Raw genomic sequence first — 24,378 nt, 5'->3', positions numbered from 1 at the left:
GCATGCGTTAAGGAATCACAGGTGGCAAAATGTTTATTTCTCATACAATTTCTCTATCAAAAAGACAAGTTGGCAGAGCTGTTGGTTAACATGCAAAATCAGCGTCTGTGTTAACTTCCTTCCTTTCGCGCTGTGATTTCAGTCATTTTTTTTTTGTATTTAAAGATTATTTTCGCGGAAATGACAGGCAATGTATCATGGATATTGTGGGTTGCGTTCGCGTTGGCTGTCATTTTGCCATTGACGGTGGATTTGGTTGCGGGAGAGAGTGATCATCTGCTTTCGTGAATCTCTTTAGCCTATAACGTCTAAACTCAACTAACGCCGCTTTTTTGAAGACACCATGAATTGACTTGATCAGTGATTGCTGCTAGTATATGGAGGCTATCCCCGTGGCCTTTGGTTCAAACAACGCGGAGATGGACAGCCGGGCCATGTTCCGGTTCCTAGCAGAGGAGGTGATTACAATCCTTGCGAATGTTTTTAATTACGCTCAATCAATTTTTGGTGTAGCAGCCGCGTGAAGTGCGGTCCGCCTCATTTTAATGTAACCGCCTCCTCTTTCGTGTTCTTGATGTGGACGTATCTGCGGTTAGAAAAATGTATTAAAGCTGCCTGTTCCGGGCAGCACGTTCTTGAAATGGATGTCGTTTAGTTTTCAAAACTTGATATTTAGTACTTAAGAAATACAGCAGGCAGATCTCTGACGTTTAAGCTTGGTTTGAATCATTGCTGTCGTGGCAGCATCAATGGAGAATAGTGCTGATCCAACGCACTTGTTGAAGCTTTTTAGTAAATGCTACACAAGTAACGGCGATGTGCTTAATTGTTTGATTTATTCCTTATATTCATGCAATTTTTGTGCGCAACCTTCACCTCGCATAATTTAAGACTTGTGCTCTACACCGATCAGAACCTGTACCGAAATGCAAACACAAAATCATGCGGATGCCCATTGTGAGAGGTCTTCGTCGCGATGTCAGGACGACGAAGGCGATGTATGATGCTTGTTGAGAGAAGAGTGCTGATGACTAGCGTTCGTCCAACATAAGTAGGACACATTTGTAATCACACGTATTCGGGGGATATTCGAGGTAGTTGCAATCTTGAGAAAGCGCGGTTCGGCAGCTTTGCGTAGACGGTTACCAAGGGCCATATACCTTTTTGTTGTGGTGGTTACGTGCAAATATGTCCCTGAGTATCTCAGGAGCGATTGTATCATTATGGGATTAAACGTCTTCGGCGTAGGTCAATGCACATGGTTAAAATAAAAACGAATCGTGTCTGTCTTGGTTATGCTGAATTACTAGGCAGACCAGTGTATCGTATAACGGTCTCTTTCTACATGTGCCTCTTTTTCCTATACTTATTTTGTGGGCGAACCATGAAAGTTTAGTTTGTGTGCTACACGTACCTTCTCTTTTCTTTTGTTCACATCGGGTAGCAGCTTCAGGGAACTTTGTTTTGACATTTATTGTCCCGTTGAAATGTAGGAGGTAATAGTGGGCCCCTCTTATTTTGTTACATGTTAACAACAACAACAACAACAACAACAACAACACCAACAACAATAAACGACAGTGACATCTTTAAGGTCAAGAAGATTACGAGATATCAACGCTGACATAGTGACGTGATGATGACTGTGTCGTCGGTGGCGTGACTATTTAACTGCTGCGGTAGGAAAAATTAACTATAAACATGTGCAGCCGTGAGTCGTCATTAACGATGATGCTTAAGCAGCGGTGGAGGTGAAAGCAGCAGCGCACACTTTGATGTTTATGGTTGCAATCTTCTAGAGAATATTTTCTTTTCCTCTTTCGCCCGTTTTCGTGCTTGGTACGTGGTCCGACTCGATAGGTGGCCCGACTCGTCAAGGAAACTTTCGTTCGTTCGTTAGTTGGTCAGTTATTTCGTTAGGTATTTCTTACGGTCGTTCGTTCGCTCATTCGGTCGTTCGTTCACTCAGTGGTTGGTGCGTTCCTTTGTTCGTTCTTTAGTTTGCCCGTTCGTTCGGTCGTTTGTGCTATCGGCTTACATTGGCAATTATCGTCGATGGTTTCTGCACAGTTGTTTTCCTGCGGCAGCACTAAAGTAGTCATGCCACTGACGTCATAGTCATCATAACTTAGGCGTCATATCGCCGTCGTCTGGTGATTTTGTGGTTGAAACCAAAAGAGTGTGAGAGTGGGTTTGACGATTATTATGCAGAACACAAAGTTAATGTTCAATATCCTGTCAATGGAGCAAGAATTCGTGATCGTCAGTCAGCTTCTAGAGTCTGTGCAGGAGTTTGCTCATCTAGGTCAATTACTGACAGGGGACCTGATCATGAGAAGAAAATTTACAGAAGAGTGAAATTTGGTTGGAATGCATACGACAAGCATTACGAAATCCTGGCAGGGCGCTTATCACTGTGGTTAATAAGTGTGCAATCATTGCATTCTACCAATGCTCACATATGGGCACAAGTTTGGAGGTTAACAAAAACGCTCGATAACAAGTTAGGGACCACGGAATGCGCGATGGGACGAAATATGTTAGCCGTCACGTTAAGAGGCAGGAAGAGATCGGTGTGGATAAAAGAGGAAACGCGGATAGCCGATATTATAATTCACATTAACAGCGAGATATGGAGCTGGGCAGGCCATGTAATCGGTAGGGTATATAAGCGGTGGACCTTTATAGTTTCAGAATGATTGCCAAGGGAAGGGAAGCGCACTAGAGCATGGCAGAAAATTTGGTGGGGGGATGAAATTGTAACTCCCTATATACCTTCCTGCTGCTCAATACGTGGTACATTAAACTGTTTTGCTGAGCGTGAAGGAAGCCCGCGAATACACGCAAAATTGCCGTGCGACTGGCTCCCTGAGGTACCTTGCGTGTATTCACGGGCTTCTTTCACGCGCGCCAAAACACTTTTATGTGGCCCATATTGAGCAACAGGAAGCTATATAGGGAGTTTTCATGCTGCTCTACAATTTTCTCTTTGACGGTTAAGTTGATTAAATATCAAGATTAATTTTCTCTTTGACGGTTTGTAAGTTGATAAATATTAAGAATATTTATGTAATAAGGCGGAATCCAAGAAATAATTTGAGTATCACGGCAAGTAACATTGACTTTATGTCCAGCTGCGTGGCATTTGTATGTTTTCGAATCTTGGTTCATGATAGCTGGGACACCCTCTGTGTGTCTGTTTGTGTGCACGGGGTGTGTAAGCGTACGTTTGTGTTTCGAGTGCAAGTACCAGCGAGCGGGCTTGTATAAACCATCTATTTTGACTGTCAATGTAGTATCAATGCGTACATCTCTTGAGTGAAAACAAGAAGTTAAATACTGCATAAAACCTTAACGTGTAACTACACGTATGTCTCAAGCCCTCAGACATGAATTATAAATTATCAGAATATTATCAATTGATTTGATTTGAATTAACCATTCGGTATGTACCTCTGCGTGTCAGCCAATTCTTGGCCAATCCTTCAGTATGGGCATATGCCACTGTGACAAGAGGTGCGTAATCCTTAATGTATCTCATTGTCATTCTTCCATCGACAAGCACTTTAAATCGTCATTGTACTTGTGACATCGCTATGTAGATGTCCGACACTGTGCGTCTGCCCGATTTAGCTGTTGAATTTGTTTAGCTTGTGAACGGTAGAATCTACAAACATAAAGCACTTCCAAGGTGTAACATCTGTGGTGGATAGACAGATATTGTGTGGGATTACACGATGCACAGGATGTAAGCAAGCAGAATTGCTTGCATCGCCGTTAGTCGCATAGGCTTTGATTACACGTTTCGCTTAAGCTTCGCGGGACATAAATTTCAACTTATGCTGAGTGTCCACGTAATCATGCTTTCGTGTGACATGCAACAGACATTTCGAACTAATAAATGGGACCAGCTGGTACATTACTTGTTGCACAACGGTGTGACACTGTAGGAAACAAAATTCTGCCCCGGGCCATCTATTGAGAATTTGTAATTGACTTCTTTTCTTACGCTCTGTTGGTTATTTATAAGGCAATTTTGAGTATGCTGCATTGTTTTAGATAAAACATCAACTTATATGCGGCGCCAGCATTTATTCTCTGCTATTCAACTTGCTACTGGAGAAACCACGTTAATGTATTTCATTCTTGACTCCTCCTTCTTACAATGGGTTTAGCCGAGTGACAACAGTCACGAGAATGACACAGCCTAATGCATAGAAGTGTATCAGGTGAATAAAGCAGGAGTGTAAATGAATCTTTCCCGTTTTGGAATAATGTGTTGTTTTGCATTTGAGCAGTTTACAGGGTCTAGAACAAAAATCTTGATGTCATGCTATGCTGGGCTCTGATACCACTCAAAATTTTATTGCGGTACCATTACTTTAAAGCTCTTCGTGAAAACATTAGGACTTGTACTCGTTGGTAATACAGTAATGATGTAGAAATGTGCAGCAATGGACGAATACAAGCGAAGCATGCCAAAAAAGCGCCTTCTTTTGAAAAATAAAATATAAGACTAGGGAGAAATATAATCCTATGTCATCCGTTCCGAGATACCATAAATCCTTATGCAGTAGCGCAACTAATTCCATGCTTGAGCACGACAAAACCAACCGGTATATATAACCTGTCATATTGAGTATTTGTCTCTTTTTTTAGCTATTGTCCAAACTGACCATGTCAGTGCATCTGGTAGACCATTGCATCTTATAGCCAGCCCGAAGGGAGAAATATATAGCAGTCATCACCATCAGTCTACTGATGTCATCTCCCGGTGATTTTCACAACTCATGACTTGCGACAGCTGATTAAATCATAAGCCTGCGAACTTGTCTTTTTATTAGAACACTAATTATAGGCCGTCCTCAAGTGCGCTTCGATTCCCTTGGCACTCATTTACTATGCATCATTTACGGTTCATCAGGCCATTATTGTCTTGCCTGAAAACACCAAGGCCCATACATTTGTATTTACCTAGCGTTGCTGTATATGTTGCACTGTAGGCGAATAACTATCACAGAGGTGCGGACGGCCAGTGGTTCAGGAGCAACATCTGGGGCAATCACTTTCAGAGGCTATCACACCGGATCTCTGTGAATATACGGCCGAAAGCGTCTCTGGCTCTTTGCAGAGCTCGCTATCTGACGGTGTACACAGTAGAAGGTAAAAATTTCGTGTCCTCATCTCGTTCACCGTGCTTCTCCCATACGGTTGCGATGTCTTTTCTATTTTGTTTTTCGTCGGTGCTCAGAACGAACGGCACGAGATCGGCATGTTCCTGTCGTGCACGCATCTGTCGGGCAAAGGCGATGCTGACCTTTCGTGCGTCATCAACGAATCAAGCGTGGGAGGCAGCACGGTGGCCTGCTATACGAGCCAGGCCAGCAAGGTGAGCGAATCGGAGACGTGACATGTTGCGGCGTAATCTTTCCATTACATTTCGCTCTGCCAATGCAATGTCCAATAAAACGGTTTCACGCACACTGAACTGTACCAAGTGAGGTTAGTCGTTTTATTAGCCGCATAAACTGTTGCACACATTCGCTTACTAACTAAATTAGCAAACACATTGTCACGCGCGCACATTCTTCTTTTTTCTGGGGTTTTACGTGCCAAAACCAGTTGTGATTATGACGCACCCCGTAGTGGAGGGCGCCGGATTAACTTTGACCACCTGGGGTTCTTTAACGTGCACTACAGAACCACAGGTGCTCAAAATTAATCCGGAGCCCTCCACTACGACACACGCAAGTACGAACACATCTCACTCGATGGCTGCGGACACTCGTTGTTGTACCTTCTAATTATTATAGTTAGCATTCCTTCTGAACTTCAATCAGTTTGCGGTATGTTTGGCTGTCTATTGGTTTGTTTGTTTATCTGAATATAAGCTGTTCCACGCCAGCTTTGGGGACGGGTAGTCCGTGGTCTATTGGTTAAAACATCGGGCTGCTGAGTTCAGTGAAAACAGTTCAAACCCAACTTTCCGACCCACTTGGGTCACTGGTTATGTGATGGTATGCGCTGTTCCTCAATGAACTTTTTTCATGCGATTCTCGGTCAATGTTCTGCTTCTGAGGGAACCTCTTTTACACCAACTTTGGTCACTGGCTATGTACCATTACCCGCCGTGTTGGCGTAGTGGCTTTGGCCTCATAAACTGGCGAGGAGTATAACCAGTATGATACACCGGCTTCGTCTTGGTGTTGAACTCACGTGGCGTTATACGCATATCATCGTCTGCAGTGACATTGGTCCCAACGGCGATCACTGCCAAGCGCCAGAAACACTTGAGCACAAATTTTGCTCATGTCCAGCGTAGGCGCGAGAATGGCAAAGCCTTATTTCTACTATTGAAAGAGTTACTAAAATACCAATATCTGACGAGATTGTATTGGGTCCTTGGCCTGACGCCAATAGCACAGCTCTGGTCATTGGAGAGACTATAGCCTTCCGCCAAGCCACTGGACTCGACGCACGACGCTAGTATGACCTCAACGAGATGGACATCTATATGCGCACCTCCTTATCATCATTCATCGTTCTTTTTCGCGAGTTCGAGTGCCCTAATGTTCGTGAGTTCAAGTGCCTTAATTAACTCTACCTCAATCAAGAGTTAATTAAACCACTCGAGTGCATGAACTTTGGTGGGAGTCGAACCCACTACCTTAGGTGCTCTGAAGGCAAAGTTATTAAGCCACAGTTAATTGGGATAGAGTTATTTAGGGCACTCTAACCCACGACCTTAGGTGGGAGTCGAACCACATTTGGTGGGAGAAACAAGTAATCATTGCAATAGGAATGTAAAGTAATTTAATGAATGTCTAGTGAGCGCGCAGGCTTTCGCCTCCATCCTCTTTTGCGTATGCTACAGCGACTGTCAACTTTTCTTGCAGCCTGGTGTCTCGATGACCCTCTCCCTCACTACGTGCTGCAGATCTGGTGGCCAGCTGATCTTGCGACCTGGTATCTCGATGCCGGCCAAGATGACCTGGTGCCCAACTGTTCTCGCTACGTGCCATCTTTCTACGCGCCCCGTAGGCCCGATGGCCAGCTGCTCTTGTGGCCTCCTTGGCTCCTGATTAGAAGATCGTACGCGCATTAAGGAATCACAGGTGGCAAAATGTTTATTTCTCTACCAATTTCTATATCAAAAAGACAAGTTGGCAGAGCCGTTGGTTAACATGCAAAATCGGCGCTTGTGTTAAATTCGTTCCTTTCGTGCTGAGATTGCGGCCACTTCTTTGTATTTAAAGATTGTTTTCGCGGCAATAATGTTCAGTGTATCCTGAATAGATATCGCGGGTTGCTTTCGCTTTGCCTGTCACTGTGCATTGACGGTTCATGTGGTTGCGGAGAGAGTGATCATCTGCTTTTATCAATCTCTTTAGCCTATAACGTCTGAACTCAACTCACGCCGCTTATTTGAACACACCATGAAGTGACTGAATAAATGATTGCTGCTTGTTTAAGGAGGCCATCTCCGTGGATTTCGTTTCAAACAACGCGGAGATGGACAGCCGGGCCAAGTTCCGATTCCTAGCAGAGGAGGTGAGTACAATCCTTGCGACTGTTTTGAATTAGGCTCAATCAACTTTTGGTGTAGCAGCCACGTGAAGTGTCGTCCGCTTCCTTTTGCTGTAACCGCGTCCTCTTTCGGGCTCGTGATTTAGGCGTATCTGCTGTATCGAGCACACTAATGCCGTACCTAGAGTGGTCCGTTCTCAAGAACCCTTTTGGGAGCGACCACTTCCCTATTATATTAAACCTAACAAAACAAGAGATAAGCTCACCACACATTCCCCGATGGAAGGTTGACACAGCTAACTGGGAATGTTTCCGAGAACTTACGTATTTAAGCACGGATGATATTGCCTCCTTTAATATAGAAGACGCTGTGGCGTATATTACAGGCTTTATAATTGACGCTGCCACTAAATGCATCCGTCAAACTATTGGACTAGCGAATAAACGTCGCATCCCGTGGTGGAATGAAGAATGTAAACAAGCACGGAAAAATCAAAACAAAGCTTGGGGACGACTTCGCGACTCCCCAACTGCTGAAAATTTGATTAGTTTCAAACAAATAAAGTCCCAGGGTAGAAGAACACGCCGACGTGCTAAAAGGGAGAGTTGGGAGAAGTACATCTCCAGTATAAATTCTTACAGGGATGAGACAAAAGTGTGGAATCGAGTAAATAAATTAGAAGACCGGGAGGTACACCCATTACCGTTCATCAGTACCCATGGTGAGAGCCTGGAAGACCAGGCAGATTGTCTGGGCGAACACTTCGAACATGTATCCAGTGCGTCCCACTACACACAAGCATTTCTGAGGTTCAAAGAACGCGAAGAGCGACAGCCCCTTAAAGGCAAAGGTTCATCGAGTGAGGCCTACAACTATCCATTTACTTTAACTGAACTCAAGGCATCCCTCGCTTGCTGCAATGACTCGGCGCCAGGCGGTGATCGTGTCATATATGAAATGATTAAGTACGTACATCCTGAAGCTCTGAAAACACTCCTGTACCTTTTCAATGCCATGTGGGCGGATGGGTATATCCCGCCCGTCCTCGTGGAAGGAAGCTATAGTCATTCCCATGCTTAAACAAGGCAAAGACCCATCCCTAGCCAGCAGCTACAGGCCAATAGCTCTAACAAGCTGCCTGTGCAAACTATTTGAAAAAATGATCAACAGGCGCTTAATCTGTTTCCTTGAAAGTAACAAATTACTAGACCCCTTCCAATGTGGTTTCAGGAAAGGTATCTCCACAACAGACCACCTTGTTCGCGTTGAGTCTTATATTAGAGACGCTTTTATACATAAGCAGTTCTGTCTTTCAGTGTTCCTCGACCTAGAAAAAGCTTACGACACGACATAGCGCTACGGCATTCTCCGAGATCTCTCGGCGATGGGTGTCCATGGCAACATGTTAAATACAATCGAAAGTTACCTATCTAATCGGACATTCCGCGTAAGAGTGGGTAACGCTCTAAGTCATTCACCCAGGAGACCGGTGTACCACAGGGAGGCGTGCTCAGTTGCACACTATTTATAGTAAACATGAATTCCCTGCGCACAGTCACTCCACGCACAATGTTTTATTCCATTTATGTCGACGATGTACAAATAGCCTTCAAGTCATGCAATATTGCCATCTGCGAACGACAAGTGCAGCTTGGAATAAACAAATTGTCCAAATGGGCGGATGAGAATGGTTTTAAAGTTAACGCTCAGAAGAGCACTTGCATACTCTTTACGAACAAGAGAGGCGTAACGCCAGTCCCAACTATTGAAATCAAAGGAGATGCGCTCTCTGTAAGCAGCGAGCACAAGTTTCTTGGAGTAACTTTAGATTCAAAACTCACGTTTATTCCTCATATTAAGCGTCTGAGGGCAAAGTGCCTGAAGACAATGAACCTCCTAAAGCTTCTATCGCGCACAACATGGGGCAGTGATCGAAGGTGTCTCTTAAACCTCTATAACAGTCTTGTCCTCTCACGCCTTGATTACGCGTCTATAATTTTTAATTCTGCAACGCCAAATGCATTAAAAATACTAGACCCTGTTCACCACTTAGGTATCCGTCTCGCGTCTGGTGCTTTCAGGACAAGTCCAATCCAGAGCCTCTATGTAGAGTCGAATCAGTGGTCACTTCATCTGCAGCGGTCATACAGCAGTTTTACATATTTTCTGAAAGTGCAAGCAAATATTGAACATCCGTCTTACTCAACAATAAACGATGTGACCGCTGCCACACTATTCCACAATCGACCTGCAGCGAGAAAGCCATTCTCTTTGCGTGTAAGGAATCTTAGTGAGGAAATGGGTGTTCCGCTGCTTGATCATCGTCCTATGGCCCCCGTGAAACTGTTACCTCCGTGGCAGTGGCAGCTCATAGATTGTGACACATCGTTTATAGAAGTCACGAAACACCCACCAGAGGCACACATTAAAATGCATTTCCTAGAACTTCAGTCCAAGTACTCGTGCACAGACGCTTCTAAGTAACATGCCGGGGTTTCTTATGCAGCCGTCGGCCCATCCTTCTCGGAATCCGGTGTACTCCACCCGGAAACAAGTATCGTTACGGCTGAGTCCTATGCACTTTTATCAGCTGTAAAGCATATAAAGAAATCAAAACTTCAAAAGACTATCATATATACAGACTCTCAAAGTGTCGTGAAAGCCTTGATGTCATTCTGCAAACTAAGAAATCTTGTACTCATTGAGCTCTATTCTGTTCTTTGTAGAGCTTACGCAACTAACCAGCATGTCATTATATGCTGGGTGCCTGGGCATAGAGGCATCGAGGGCAATGTTCTTGCCGACCAAATGGCCACATCAGTGACATCACCCGCTATTAACTCTACAGCTGCTGTTTCTGCAACAAATTTGAAACCTTTCTTGCGAAAGAAACTGCAAAGCCACTGGCAACGCTTCTGGGACACAGAAACAAGTAATAAGCTTCATTTGATTAAGCCACAATTAGGTTTCTGGCCCCCCGAAACGAAAACACGACGAACTGATGTCCTGTTCTGTCGTCTAAGAATAGGACATGCATACGGCACCCACAATTTTCTGCTTACTGGTGATGAACCAATAACCTGTGGTAGATGTGGTGAGAGGCTGACCGTCCTCCATGTCCTCGTGGAGTGCCGGGAAGCTGAAAGAAAGAGAAAGTACCCGCCGGGGTGGCTCAGTCAGCTAAGGCGTTGCGCTGCTGAGCACGAGGTCGCGGGATCGAATCCCGGCCCCGGCGGCCGCATTTCGATGGAGGCGAAATGTAAAAACGCCCGTGTGCTTGCGTTGTAGTGCACGTTAAAGAACCCCAGGTGGTCGAAATTAATCCGGAGCCCTCCACTACGGCATGCCTCATAATCAGAACTGGTTTTGGCACGTAAAACCCCAGAAAGAAGAAGAAGAAAGAGAGAGAAAGAAATATTTTCCTCAAGCGTACCGATATCATGTCCCGCTTCACCCCATTATGTTTCTTGGCAAAGAACCGATTTTTAATGCCAAAGCAATCGTCGATTTTTTGAACGATGTGGTCCTGCATGTTACTAGCCCAACAAGTTCGTAGCGCATGCTCTCTCCAGAGGATGCCGCTGTGATAGTTGTTTATAGCACATGCCTCCAGGCCCTTGTGGTTCAAGGGCTCTGTTAAGGCAGTAGTGCTTCTTGCCAATTACTGCATCTTAAATATTTTAAATATCGTGTCATTACCTCTCAATGCATTCTTCATTTCATAGTACACCTCATGTCATTGCCATGATTTTAGTACATGTATATTTTACGCACTTTACAGCGATTATTTTTAGGCCCTTTTACAGCCACGCTTCATCTACTTCTCAGAATTCATCGCTCCACTGCACACTCACAAACACTGGCATGGCGCTCTTTGGCCATAACTGGCCCTTGCGCCATGAAACACCACACATCATCATCAGGCGTATCTGCTGTTAGGAAAATGTACTACAACTGCCTGTTCAGGGCAGCATGTTCTTGAAATTGTCATGTATAGTTAAATAGTTTATGATAGACTACTCAAGAAATACTGCAGGCAGGTCCGACGTTTGAACTTGGTTTTTATCTTTTCTATCGAGGAAGCATCAGAGAATACTGCTGATGCAACGCGCATGCTATAATTTACTTGAATCGAAGCTTTTCAATAAATGCTACACAACTAACGGCGATGCGCACAGTTGTTTGATTTCTTCCTTTGCAACGAATATATTCATACAATGTTTGTGCAGAGCTTTCACCTCACAAAATGTTTATACATGTGCTCTACACCGTCCAGGATTGTTTATTTGATTTGTACAACATACACATAAGGACATGAAGGAATTAGGGAGGGAGCAAGCTGAGAACTGCCACCGAGAGGGGCACAACGCCTGCCTACTCTTTTAGGAGGGAGCAAGGTATAGAGGAAGTGAAAATATGAGGAAAGAAAAGAGGAAATAAAGAAATGACGGAGACACAGACAGAACGAAACAAATTACAAATGTCTCTAAATAAACGGGATGCCAAGTCAGTATCTATACCGAAATGCAAACACCAAATCTGGTGGATCGATGCACATTGTGAGAGGTCTTCTTCCCGTTGTCAGGAGGACGAAGGCGATGTGTGATGGTTGTCGAGAGATGGATGCTGATGACAAGTGTGTGTCGTAGATAAGTACGACACATTTCCAATCATACGTATTCGGGACATATTCGAGGGAGTTGTAATCTTGAGAAAGCGCGGTTCGGCAGCTTTGCGTAGACGGTAACTGAACTATGCACCCTCTACTGTGGCGATTACGTGCTTGTGTCTCTGAGTATCTCAGGAGCGATTGTAGCATTATGAGAAACAACGTCTTCGGTGTAGGTCAACGCACAGGTTTAAAATGAGAAAATCGCGTCTGCCTTCGTTGTGCTGCATTATTAGTGAGACCAGTGTATGGTATAACGGTCTGGTTTTACCTGTGTCATTTTTTTTTTATTTTGTGGAGTAGCATGAAAGCTTTGTTTGTGTGCAACACGTACCTTCCCTTTTTTGTTCACTTCGGGTTGCAGCTTCGGGAACTCTGTTTTCACATTTATTGTCCCGTTGAACTTTAGGAGGTAATTGTGGACCCCACTTATTTGTTGGAGGTTGTTAACAACAACCACAACATAATAATAATAATAATAGTAATGACAATTATGACAATAATAATAATAATAATAATAATAATAATATAATAATAATAATAATAATAATAATAATAATAATAATAATAACGTACAAGTTTGTACTCCGTCGTGCAAAGCTTAGGCATAGCGAAACTGTCTATCGGCTGGCTGCTATTGTTAGATATTAACTTCGCTGCCTGCTAGGTCTTAACTTGGTTTAACTTAATTACGCAAGTAGGAAGGTATTCGGAGGTACCTTCCCTTTCGCGGCATTTCGCATGACTAGCGCTGGACGCGTCTGCGCCTACGAGTTATCGCGTTCATGGCATGCCACAAACGCAGGCAGGCTAACCAAGGTCTGTATACAGTGCCAAGAACGCTGTTGCTTGCCGACGCTCAGTGCTGCCGCGGAGCGAAGAGAGGCGGGGGTCGAGAAGGCAGAGAGCTGGCGAGGAGGAGACCACGTGCGCATGCTCGCGGTCTCCTCCTCGCCAGCTCTCTGCCTCGTTATCGTAGGCCTCTGCCTCATCCTCGTAGCCCTGTCTCCGTACGATTACGAAACGTCGACGTGGACACAGTGACGTGATGATGACTGTCATTGGTTGCGTGACTACTTGACTGCTGTAGCAGGAAAAAGTAACAAATATAAACATGTGCATTTACGATTATGCTTAATCAGTGGTGGCGGCGAAATCAGCAGCGCGCACTTTAATGTTTATTGTTGCTAACTTCTAGAGAATAGTTTCTTTTCTTCTTTCGCCCGTTTTCGTGCTTGGTAGGTGGTCCGACTCGATAGGTGGCCTCACTCGTCAAGGAGACTTCCGTTCGTTAGTTGGTTAGCTATTTCGTTAGTTATTTCTTACTGTCGTTCATTCGTTCCTTCGGTCGTTCGTCTAGTTAATGGTTTGTGCGTTCCTTCATTCATTGTTTCGTTTTCCCGTTCTTCGTTTGTGTAATTGGCTTACTTTGGCAATCATCGTCAATGTTTTCTCCATAATTTTTTCCTGCCGGAGCACTTAAGTAGTCATGTCACTGACGTCATAGTCATCATCACATAGCCGTCCAATAGCTGGTGTCTTGTCATTATGTGATTGAAGCCATGAAAATGTCAGAGTGGGTTTGAAGATTAACATGCAGAATGTAAAGGCAATACTGATGTAGAAATGTGCAGCAATGGACGAATACAAGCGAAGCACGCCAAAAAAGCGCCTTCTTTTGACAAATATAAGAATAGGAGAAATATACTCCTATGTCATCCGTTCCGAGATACCATAAATGCTTATGCAGTAGCGCAACTAATTCCATGCTTGTGCACGACAAAACCAACCGGTATATATCACCTTTTTTGAGTATTTGTCGCTTTTTTAAGTTATTGCCCAAACTGACCATGTCAGTGCATCTGGTGGCCCATTGCATCTCATAGCCAGCCCCAAGTGAAAAATATATAGCAGTCATCACCATCAGCATACTGATGTCATCTCCCGGCGATTTGCACAACTCGTGACTTCCGCCAGCTGATAAAATCTTATTCCTGCGAACTTCGTAATTTTATTCTAAGGCTAATTCTTTGCCGTCCTCGACTGCGCTTCCCCTCCCTTGGCACTCATTCCGTAAGTGTAATGCACCTCCCGTTATCTGCCCTACGAATAACATGGCCCGCTCAGCTCCAAATTTTCCTTGTAATGCCCCGTTTGCTCAACTCCTGTTTTCTCTCCAATCCACGTCACTGTCCTCCTGTCTCTGAACGTTACTCTTAAAATTTTTCTTCTCAAGGGTATTTGTTAATGCCCAAGTGTCTGCTCCATATGATCGTACCCGTAGAATACAATTACTGTACACTTTTCAAGGATAGTGGTAAGCTGTGGGCCACGATTTCGTAATGCGTATCTATATGGAATCGAACCGATTTCATTTTCCTCTTATTTTGCTTGCCATGATCAGGAAGCTTGCCTCGACTATGAAACATTACCTAAATATTCTGCATATTTTTCTTCAACCTTACTCGTACACTATGTCGGCTCAGTCATACAATATCAGTTACACTTTACGGTAATCAGGAATTCACATAATCCAGAAAGAACACAATGATGTACACGTTATAATTGCGGCACCAATAATCTGGTGAGGTTATAACCAAGAGTTGAATTTTCTAGTCACTCATCACAAGCACCGTAGTCCTTACGTGACTAGGGCGGAAGGTGAAATCTGACATTCGACAATCCGTCATCATGCATCACGTAGGCTAATCTGCACGCTGCGTTAAGCAAAGGTCGAATGAGCATAAGCCAAATGCCAGAAGAATATCCTGCTTGTGTCCAGCTTCCAGGCATACAGCCATCGCCAAAAGTTGAAATAAACTCGCATGTTGCATATTCATAATAATCAAATAAGGTGAGATAGATATAGGTAAAATAGTATGGTGCTTGGGTTTGTCATGTGTTAGCATCGCATGGCTTAGCTTGTAGTCTCCCGTCATAAACTGCGGAGTCATGGCCTAGGCCCTTCTGTACTACCTACTATTTGGCGCTTCGTTCCTGCGTTTTGCTTTTTCGCTCAGATAAGACGGTATTTATCTTCGCCTTTTCCAGAATGATGCATTTGTCGGAAGTTGGCGCTATGTTTGACTGCATCGCATGCGTTCGTCTGTTTTATTGCGATAGCAATTATATGGACACTCCAAGCGCATTTCTGCCGCCGCCGTGGTCGTGGACGTCGCTGTGAGGTTCCGTATAAGGTCCAACCGCAGTAACATTGTCGCCGCGCGCCGTACGCTGTATGTGCGAGGGAACGCTTGCGAGGGTTGGCCGACCATCGCGGCGCAACCTCACCCGCGCCAGTGAGAAAGACTGGGTGGAAGCGCGCTTCTGTCGGCCTCGAGGCACTGGGGGAAGGGGGGGGGGGGTGGCAGGCGAGAAAGGGGCACTGAAATCTGTCTTCTCGACCTACTTCGCTTTCTTGCCATATAATCGCTGGTAAAAATTTGGCCGCAGCTACCCACTACGGCGTCCCTCATATTCCCGGAGTGGCTTTCGAATATTACACAGTATAATTTAAAGCTGCAGCAAAAAGGAAGCACATTACGGTTTTCTATGCTTCCTGATCGGTGGTGACCCAAGGCTATCCGGCGTGAAGCTACGGCTCGTGCTTGCCATTGACCATTATACAGGATGTCCCAACTATCATGCACCAAGCTTTAAAAATATGAAAATATCACATAGCTGAACAGAACTAAGGTAATATTTGCCGTCGTACGGAGATACTCTGATTATTTTTTGCGTTCCGCTTCATTACATAATTATTCTTAATAAATAATCAACATCTCAATTATTATAATTATATTGAAAGTGTCATTGAAAAAAGTGTAGAGCAACATGAGAAACTCCCAATACAGCTTTCTGTTGCTCAATACTTCCCGCATAAAAGTGTTTTTCCGTGCGTGAAAGAAGCCCGCGAATAATCGCAAAGTACCTCGAGCGGCCAGTCGCGCACCAATTTTTCGTGTATTCGCGGGCTTCTTTTACGCTCGGAAAAACTTTAATGTAGCACGTATTGAGCAACAGAAAGCTGTATCGGGACGTTTTCATGTCGCTCTGCGATTTTCTCCTGACACTTTTCATATAATTATCATATATGAGAAGTTGAATAACAAAGAATAATTACATAATTAGTGTGAATGCAGAAAATAATCTGAGGGTCTCTATGCAACGGCAAAGAACATTACATTGGTTCTGTCCAGCTACGGTGCATTTTCATATTTTTAAAGCTTTGTGCACAACCATTGGGCCACCCTATATAATTGAAGCCATGCATATTGTAATGCGAACACTTAGAGATATGACTAAGCTGGGCCCAGATTCGTATTTAACGAATCGGAAATTATTGAGCCCACAGGCTCGATAGTGTTAGCATTCTGAAAGATTACGGCACAACGCAAAGCCTACAACGATATTTTGTATAGTTATGTGCACTTTAGCTAGTGTGTTAAGATTATGACTTCCAATTACTGCGGCTAGCAATCTTTGGAAATTTCATCCATCGTGTGGTATAATTGTCTGTTGGTTTGTTAATCCGTATTTCAACTAACATATTGGCCAGAAACTTGGAGGTTACCAAAGAAGGTCGAGAACAACTTAAGGACCGCACAAAGAGTGATGGAACGAAAACTGTTAGGCCTACCGTTAAGAGACGGGAAGAGAGCGGTGTGGATCAGAGAGGAAACGGGGATAGCCGATATTCTAATAGACATTTGGAGGGAAAAATAGGCTGGGCAGGTAATGTACTGCGATGGATAGACAACCGGTGCACCGTAAGAGTTACATGATGGATACCAAGTGAAGGGAAGCGCAGTCGAAGACGGCCGGAAATTAGGTAGGGTGATGAAGTTAGGAAATTTGCAGGCCCAAGTTGGAATCAGCTTGCGCAAGACAAGGGTAATTGGAGATCGCAGGGAGAGGCCTTCGTCCTGCTTTGGACATGAATATAGTCTGCTGCTGATGATGATGATTTGAGCCTTTTCACGCCAATTTCGATCAGGGGGTAATCCAAGGTCAAAGCATAACGTCAAGGAGCGCAGCATCACTTGAGAGCGCATAAGGAAAACCGTTGTCCCACGCAATATGGGAAACATTATTGTCTCCGAAAAGCATTAAATCACAGGAGTGATTTCTATAACACAATAAGAAGGTATTAAGTCCTTAGTAGAAGGTTTTGTCGGGATTCAGGGGCCTATTCATTCGTTCATTCATTCACAAAACTTGATTAGAGTCCTGAAGCCCGGTCTTTTCAGGGTTATAGAAACCTCCAATTATCAAAACACATTCATTCAAGATGATTTTGACGACTACACATTCTATTCCTACAATGTCAAGGAGGCTGAATACCTGTAACGCGTCTTTGAACTCCACCACCGCGCGAATCTAATTTCTGTGGATGATGTAACCCGGGGTACAATTGCAAAGTCATTAATGTCACTGTTTAACCATGTTTCGGTGAGCGCTATAATTTTCGGATGACGCGCGATGACTATACTGTCTAAGTCAGTGGTTTTATTAAGAATGCTGTAAACATTCAGGAAAGTGAAACTTCATGTGCTTCTGTTTGGTCAATAATCTCTCTGCCTCGACCTACCGTGGGTTCTCAAAACTGGAACTCTTGCCATTTGTGGGTCATCCCATTGAAACAATTCGTTATCAACCCTAATTTTATCGTACACGAGCCTGAATTTATTTCCAGATTCGAGTAGCTTAGCTGTACGATCCTTGAGCTACTTTCTTAGTTGCCTAGTGGCATCGGAAAAGTCTTCAGACACAGACGTGCGCTTTCCTTTTAATTTGAAGCAGTTTTTAAGTACGCTTATTTTTCATGTTGGTTGAACGATTTCAGTGTCACAGGGCGCAGTTGGTTCGGCTGGCGACGCCTCATTCTGTGTAATATTTTTACTGAGCGCCCATTAACGCCCAATGTGTTTTGAAAAAGATCAGTGACGACCTTGTCATTAAGAGCATAGTTTGTTTCATTCTCGCTTTCTGGAATACCGAAAACAATGAGGTTATTGCGTTTGCTTCGATCTTATGAATCCACAAGCCTTCTTTCGAGGCACTGTATGGTTTTTTCGATGCTGTCTACTTTCTTCAACTTAGATTCAATAGCGTCTAGCCTTTCTTGTAAGCATTTTTGGCCGTCAAGTAACTGTTTCAGAAGTTCTTGGATACTCGTCCGAGATTGAGCTTAATGTCCGCCCACAACATCAACAAAGACAAAAAAAAAAGCCGCGCATCAATTGAGAGTGCAGGCAGGCAGTTCATCTGATTTCACAAGTGCACGCCTTCATACCCTGGACCCCAATTTACAGCTCCGTATTCCGTCCGAAATTACACGAAGTGACTGCAACCTTCTAGTCCGTGTATGGCTAGGAGTAGCAATTTCAATTACGTACTCCTTTCTTATCGGACTGGCTTATAGCCCAATTTGTGACTTCTGCGGGTGCAGCGAAATGATCACGTACCTTATTTGCGAGAGCCCTTATTTCAACCTTCAAACAGCAGCCCTCTCAGCCACGCTAGACCAACTGGACAAGCGCCCACTCACAGAATATAACATTCTTGGTAGCTGGCCTACACGAACATTAGCGCGAGCCGTTACGAAGGCACTGCTGCGTTATTTATGACACACCGGACTGTGTGACAAATTGTGACAAGTTCTTACCGTGAACTGTGTGACGTAGAATGTATCAGTGAGACGTTGACACTGTGTAACAGCTTCGCAGACTATGTGATAGCGCCCGAAAGAGCAGTTATGTATTGTGTGCTAAATGTTTTTTTTTCTTTTCTTATTTTTTCTTTCATCTATCGCATTGCTTTTTCCCTTTCCCCCTCCCCAAGTGTAGGGTAGCCAACCGGGCACGTCCTTGGTAATAGGTGATAGGTGATATCTATGGCGTTCGATAATCGGTCGGCAGACATAACTTAGGAAAAACTGCACGCTGTGCTACGGAAAGCTTGAATGAGCATGAGTCAAATGTAAGCAAAATATGCAGGTGCCGTCCCACTTCCAGACATATGGTTATCGCCGAAAATTTGAGGAAACTAAAATCTTACATATTCTTAAGAATGAACTGCGGCGAGATAGTCGAGGTAAGAGGCATATGGTGGTTTTGTTTGTGTTAGCATCGCATCACATCGGTTTTTGTCTCACGTGAGGAATTGTGGTATCACGGAGTGAATGGCTTAGGTCATACTGCACAATCTAATTTTGTGCGTCATCGCTCCGTTTTCATTTTTGATTTGTTTGCTGGGAGTTGGTAATATGTTCGTGTGTTTCGCTTGAGTTTGCCTACTTTTCTTTATTCTAGTGTTCATTTAGTGCCGATCAGCCTATTAATATCTTGCCATAAAACACCGCTCCCCGTACCTCTGCGTTTCAGCTTGCGTTGCCGTATATGGCTCTATGTAGGTGATAACTATCATCGAGGCGCGGACGGCCAGTGGTTCGGGAGCAACATCTGGGGCGATCACTTCTCGGACGATCACTTTCGGAGGTGATCACACCGGATCTGCGCGAGTATACGGCCGAAAGCGCTTCTGCCTCTCTTGCTAAGCTCGCTACATGAGGGTGTACTGAATAGAAAGTCAAGGTTTAGTGTCCTCACCTCTTTTACCGTGCTTCTCACATACGTGTGCGATGTCTTTTCTATTCTGTCTCTCGTCGGTGCTGAGAACGAACGGCACGACATCAACATGTTTCTGTCGTGCACGCATCTGTCTGGCAAGGGCGATGCTGACATTTCGTGCGTAATTTCCGGGTCGAGCATGGGAGACAGCACCGTAGCTGTACGAGTCAGGCCAGCAAGGTGAGTGCACCGAAGACGACCTGTTGTGTCGTAATCTTTCCATTGTTTTCTGTCTGCCTAGGTAATTGTCTTTAAAACGATTTAACGCACACTAAACTGTACGAAGTAAGGTTAGTCGTTTTATTAGCCGCATAGACTGTTGTAGACATTCGCTTGCTAACTAAATGAACAACACATTGTCATGCGCGCACGCGCAACCACGAACACATCTCACTCGATGGCCGCGGACACTCATTGTTGTACCTTCTAATTATTGTACTTAGCATTCCTTCTGAGCTTCACTCAGTTTGCCTGTCTATTGGTTTGTTTGTCTGTTTCCGTATCTAACCTGTTCCACGCCAACTTATGTAATGGTGTAGACTGTGGTCTGATTGGTATAACATCAGGTTGCTGTGCTGAGGGAAGAGTGTTCGCAACGAACCTTCGGACCAACTTGGGTCACTGTTGATGGGATGGTATGTACCGCTCACCCGTTAACTTCTTTCACGCCATTCTGGTTCACTGTGTATGCGCCGCTCAGGAGGGATCCTCTTTCACACCAATGTTGGTCTCTGGTGGAGTGTCATTACCCGCCGCGGTGGCGTGGTCTGTTTGGTGTTTCACCACTGAGCCCGAAGACGTGGCATCAAATCCCGGCTGCTATGACCGTATTTCGATGGGGGCGAAATGCAAGAATGCCAGTGTAGCGTGCATCGGGTGCACGTCAAAGAACTTCTGGTGGTCAAAATTATTCCGGGGTCCTCCACCACGGGGTGTCTCGTAATCCTATCGTTTTTTTTTTTGGCTAGTAAAGGCCAAACGTTTCCTCTTTTATGTGCCATTGGGTACGCACTGCCCTCGAGTCAATATCATTGACGCAAACTTGCGCAACTGTTCCAGTGGCCCGGTGTCTACCTGCCTGCACTGCGGAACTGGTGGGCAGGCCTTCTAGCAGGATGGAACCTGGCAGCCCGCCCTGCAGATCAGGTGGCCAGCTTTTCTTGCAGCCTGGTGTCTGATGCCGGCTTTGCTGACGTGGTGGCCAGCTGTTCTTTTGGCCTGCTCGACTGCGGATCAGAAGATCGAGCATGCGTTAAGAATCTCAGGTGGCAAAAGGTCTACCCATTTCTTCATCAAAAAGATAATTTGGCAGTGTTGTTGGCTAAAATATACAAGATCAGTGTCTGTGTTAACTTCGTTTTTGTGGCGCTGTGAATTCGGCCATTTCTTTGTATTGAAAAATTGTCCTCGCTGCAAAAGCTGGTCATGTAGCCTGAATCGACATCGAAGATTACTTCCAAGTTGGCTGCCATTTTGCCATTGACGGTACATGTGGCTGCGGGAAAGAGTGTTCACCTGCTTTCGCGAATTGTTTTAGCCTACAACGTCCGAACGCAACTCAGGCCGCTTTCCTGAAGACACCACGAAGTGGCTTGGATCAATGATGGCAGCTCGTCTATGTAGGCCATTCTCATTCCTTTAAGTTCAAGCCACGCCGAGACGGACAGCTGGGCCAAGTTCCAATTCCTAGCAGACGATATGAGCCCAATCATTGCGAATGTTTTGAATGACGCTCAATCAACTTTTGGTGTAGCAGCCACACGGAGTGCCGTCCGCTGCTTTCTGCTGTAACCACTATCTCTTTCGTGCTCGTGAAGTAGGCGTATCTGCAGTTAGACAAATGTACAGCAGCCTGTGCAGTGCAGCAGGTTCTTGGAAATTAATGTCGTGTAGTTACAGACTTCCTGATAGAGTATTCAAGAAATACTGCAGGCAGGTTTACATGTGCTGAGGTTTCAGCTTCGTTTTGATAGCTTCTGTCGTGGCAGCATCAATGGAGAATGATGCTGATCCAACGCACTTGTAATAATTTATTTGAAGCGAAACTTTTAAGTAAATGTTATGCAACCAACGGCAGCGCGCACAATTGCTTGATTTCATCCTATGCAACGAGTAAATTCATGCGCTGTTTATGCTCAGCCTTCACCACGCATGATATTTAGATTTGAGCTAACACCGTTCAGAAGCTATTGCCAAATGCAAACACCAAGTCAGGCGGATGCCCATTGTGAGACGTATTCGTAGCAATGTTCACGAAGACGAAGGCGACGTGTGATGCTTGTCGAGTGAAGCTGATAAGTGTGTTTGTGTACACATATGTTGGACACCTTTCTAGCCACATGTATTCGGGACATAATCTAGGTAGTTGTAATCTTGAGAAAGCGCGGTTCGGCAGCTCAGCATGTACGGTCAAAAGTGTACCCTATGCTGCGGCGGCTACCTGCTTATGTCCCTTGGTTTCCCGAGAGCGATTGTATCATTATGGAAATAAACTTCTTCGGTGTACGTCAGCGCACCTGGTTAAAATGAGAAAGAATGCCGTCTGCCTTGGTCATGCTGCATTATTAGTAACGGACAATTTCTACCAGTGCCTTTCTTTATCCTTTTTTTTATGGCCGAACCTAGAAAGCTTGGTTTGTGTGCAATACGCACCTTCTCTTTTTTTGCTTCGGTTTGAAGCATTCGGAGACCCTGTTTGACTTCTATTATCCCGTCAAACCTTAAGAGGTAATTGTGGACTCCAGTTATTTTTTTATATATAACGACGTCGACGCAGGTGATCACAATGATATTTAACGACAACAATTTCCCGAAGGACAACAAGATTACAAGACAATGACGTTGACATGGGGACGTGATGATGACTGTGTGCGTCATCAGCATGGCATGACTGCTCAACTGCTGTGGCAGGAAAAAGTGACTATAGTCGTGTGCAGCGCGTACGTAGTCATTGACGATGATGCCTAATAAACGGTGGCTGAGAAATCAGCGGCGTACTTTGATGTTTGTGGTTGAAAACTTCTAGAGAATAGCTTTTTTCCCCTCTTTCGCCCGTTTTCGTGCTTGGTAGGTGGTCCGATTCGGCAAGGAAACCTTCGGTCGTTAGTTTGTTAGTTATTTCGCTGGTTATTTCTTACTGTCGTTCGACCGTTCGTTAGTTGGCTCGTTCAATCGTTGGATCAGTCATTGGTTGGTGGATTCCTTCGTTCGTTCTTTAGTTTGCCCGTTCGTTCGGCCGTTTGTGCTATTGGCTTACACTGGATATCATCGTCGATGGTTTCTTCACAACTTTTTTTCTTGCCACAGCACTTAAGTAGTGATGCCTGCGACGTCACAGTCATCATGACACAGTCCTCGTATCGCCGGCGTCTTGCGATCTTGTGGTTGAAACCAAGAAATTGTAAGAGTGGGTTTGAAGATTAATGTGCATAAGACAAAGGTAATGTTCCATAGCCTGGCAAGAGAGCAAGGATTCATGATCGCCTGTCAGCATCTGGAGTATGTGCAGGAATTCAATTACTCACAGGGAACCTGATCATGAGAAGGAAATTTACAGAAGAATAAACATGGGTTGGAGTGCATAAGACAGGCGTTACCAAATCCCGACTGGGAGCTTACCACAGTCGTTGAAAAGTGCACTGTCATTGCATTCGACCGGTACCAACATATGGGGCACAAACATGTGGGTTAACAAGGAGCAGGCCATGTAATCGTTAGGGTAGATAAGCGGTGGACATTTATAGTTACAGAATGGGTGCCGAGGGAAGGGAAACTCACGGCAGAGATAATTGGATATGGCAGGTTGAAACGTTTGTCCTACAGTGGTCTTAAAAAATAAGTTGATATATATACCACGTCTCGCGAAACCGTATCTAAGCTTACGTTTGTGTTTCGAGTACAAGTACCAGCAAACGGGCTATTATAACCCCTCTATGCGGACCGGCAAAAGTGCCAGTGCGTACATGTCTGTCTAGCGTAAAAAAAAAAAATTCTACATAATACCTTAACATGTAACTCTGCACATAAGTATATCTTTGGTACACAGACGGATCCTAATGAATTAGCGAATTACAATTAATTGATTTCCATAGAAATTGCCATTTCATACGTACCACTGGGCGTGAGCCAATTCTTGGCCAATCCTTCAGAATGGGTATCTCCCACTGTGACGTAAGAAGTACAGAATCTTAAATGTGTCTAGACTTGTCACATACTTCTTTGTGCATGCACCTCTTATTTCCATTCTTTTGTCGACAAGTATCATGAGTCGCGTTTGTCATTGTGACATCGCTGCGTGGATGTCTGGCAGTGCGTATGCCCGATTTGGTGTTTTAATTTTGCATAGCTTGTAAATGGTATATTCTACAAATATGAAAAAAAAAGTATGACAAGGAGACCAGAAATGTAACCTTTGTGGCAAGCATTTTATGGGATTACACGATGCGCAGGATGGAAGTAAACATAATTGTACGCATCACCGTTAGTTACACAGGATTTGATTACACGCCTTGCTTGATATAAATTCCAACGTATGCTTGGGATCTGTTTAA

General features: G+C 44.4%; 1 protein-coding gene across 1 annotated transcript; it reads left to right on the top strand.

The window, feature by feature from the left end:
* The first annotated feature begins 4,971 nt into the window (after positions 1-4,971).
* LOC125941308 (uncharacterized) lies at positions 4,972-21,202 on the top strand. The gene is made up of 2 exons (XM_049658311.1): positions 4,972-5,389; positions 20,888-21,202. Exons 1-2 carry the CDS (start codon positions 5,273-5,275, stop codon positions 21,200-21,202), a joined length of 432 nt encoding a protein of 143 aa, XP_049514268.1. The 5' UTR covers positions 4,972-5,272.
* Positions 21,203-24,378: the final 3,176 nt, after the last annotated feature.

Source organism: Dermacentor silvarum, chromosome 11 (assembly GCF_013339745.2).
Source record: "Dermacentor silvarum isolate Dsil-2018 chromosome 11, BIME_Dsil_1.4, whole genome shotgun sequence".
NCBI lineage: Eukaryota > Metazoa > Arthropoda > Arachnida > Ixodida > Ixodidae > Dermacentor > Dermacentor silvarum.
The sequence above is the reverse complement of the archived record's forward strand: the minus strand, read 5'-3'. Positions and strand labels throughout refer to the sequence as shown.

What these genes read in the sequence shown, in the direction of transcription:
- LOC125941308 (XM_049658311.1), top strand. Translation starts at nt 5,273, where the DNA reads ATGTTCCTGTCGTGCACGCATCTGTCGGGCAAAGGCGATGCTGACCTT. An exon ending in ATACGAGCCAGGCCAGCAAG is followed by an intron (nt 5,390 to 20,887) that starts GTGAGCGAATCG and finishes CAACTGTTCCAG; the next exon opens with TGGCCCGGTGTCTACCTGCC.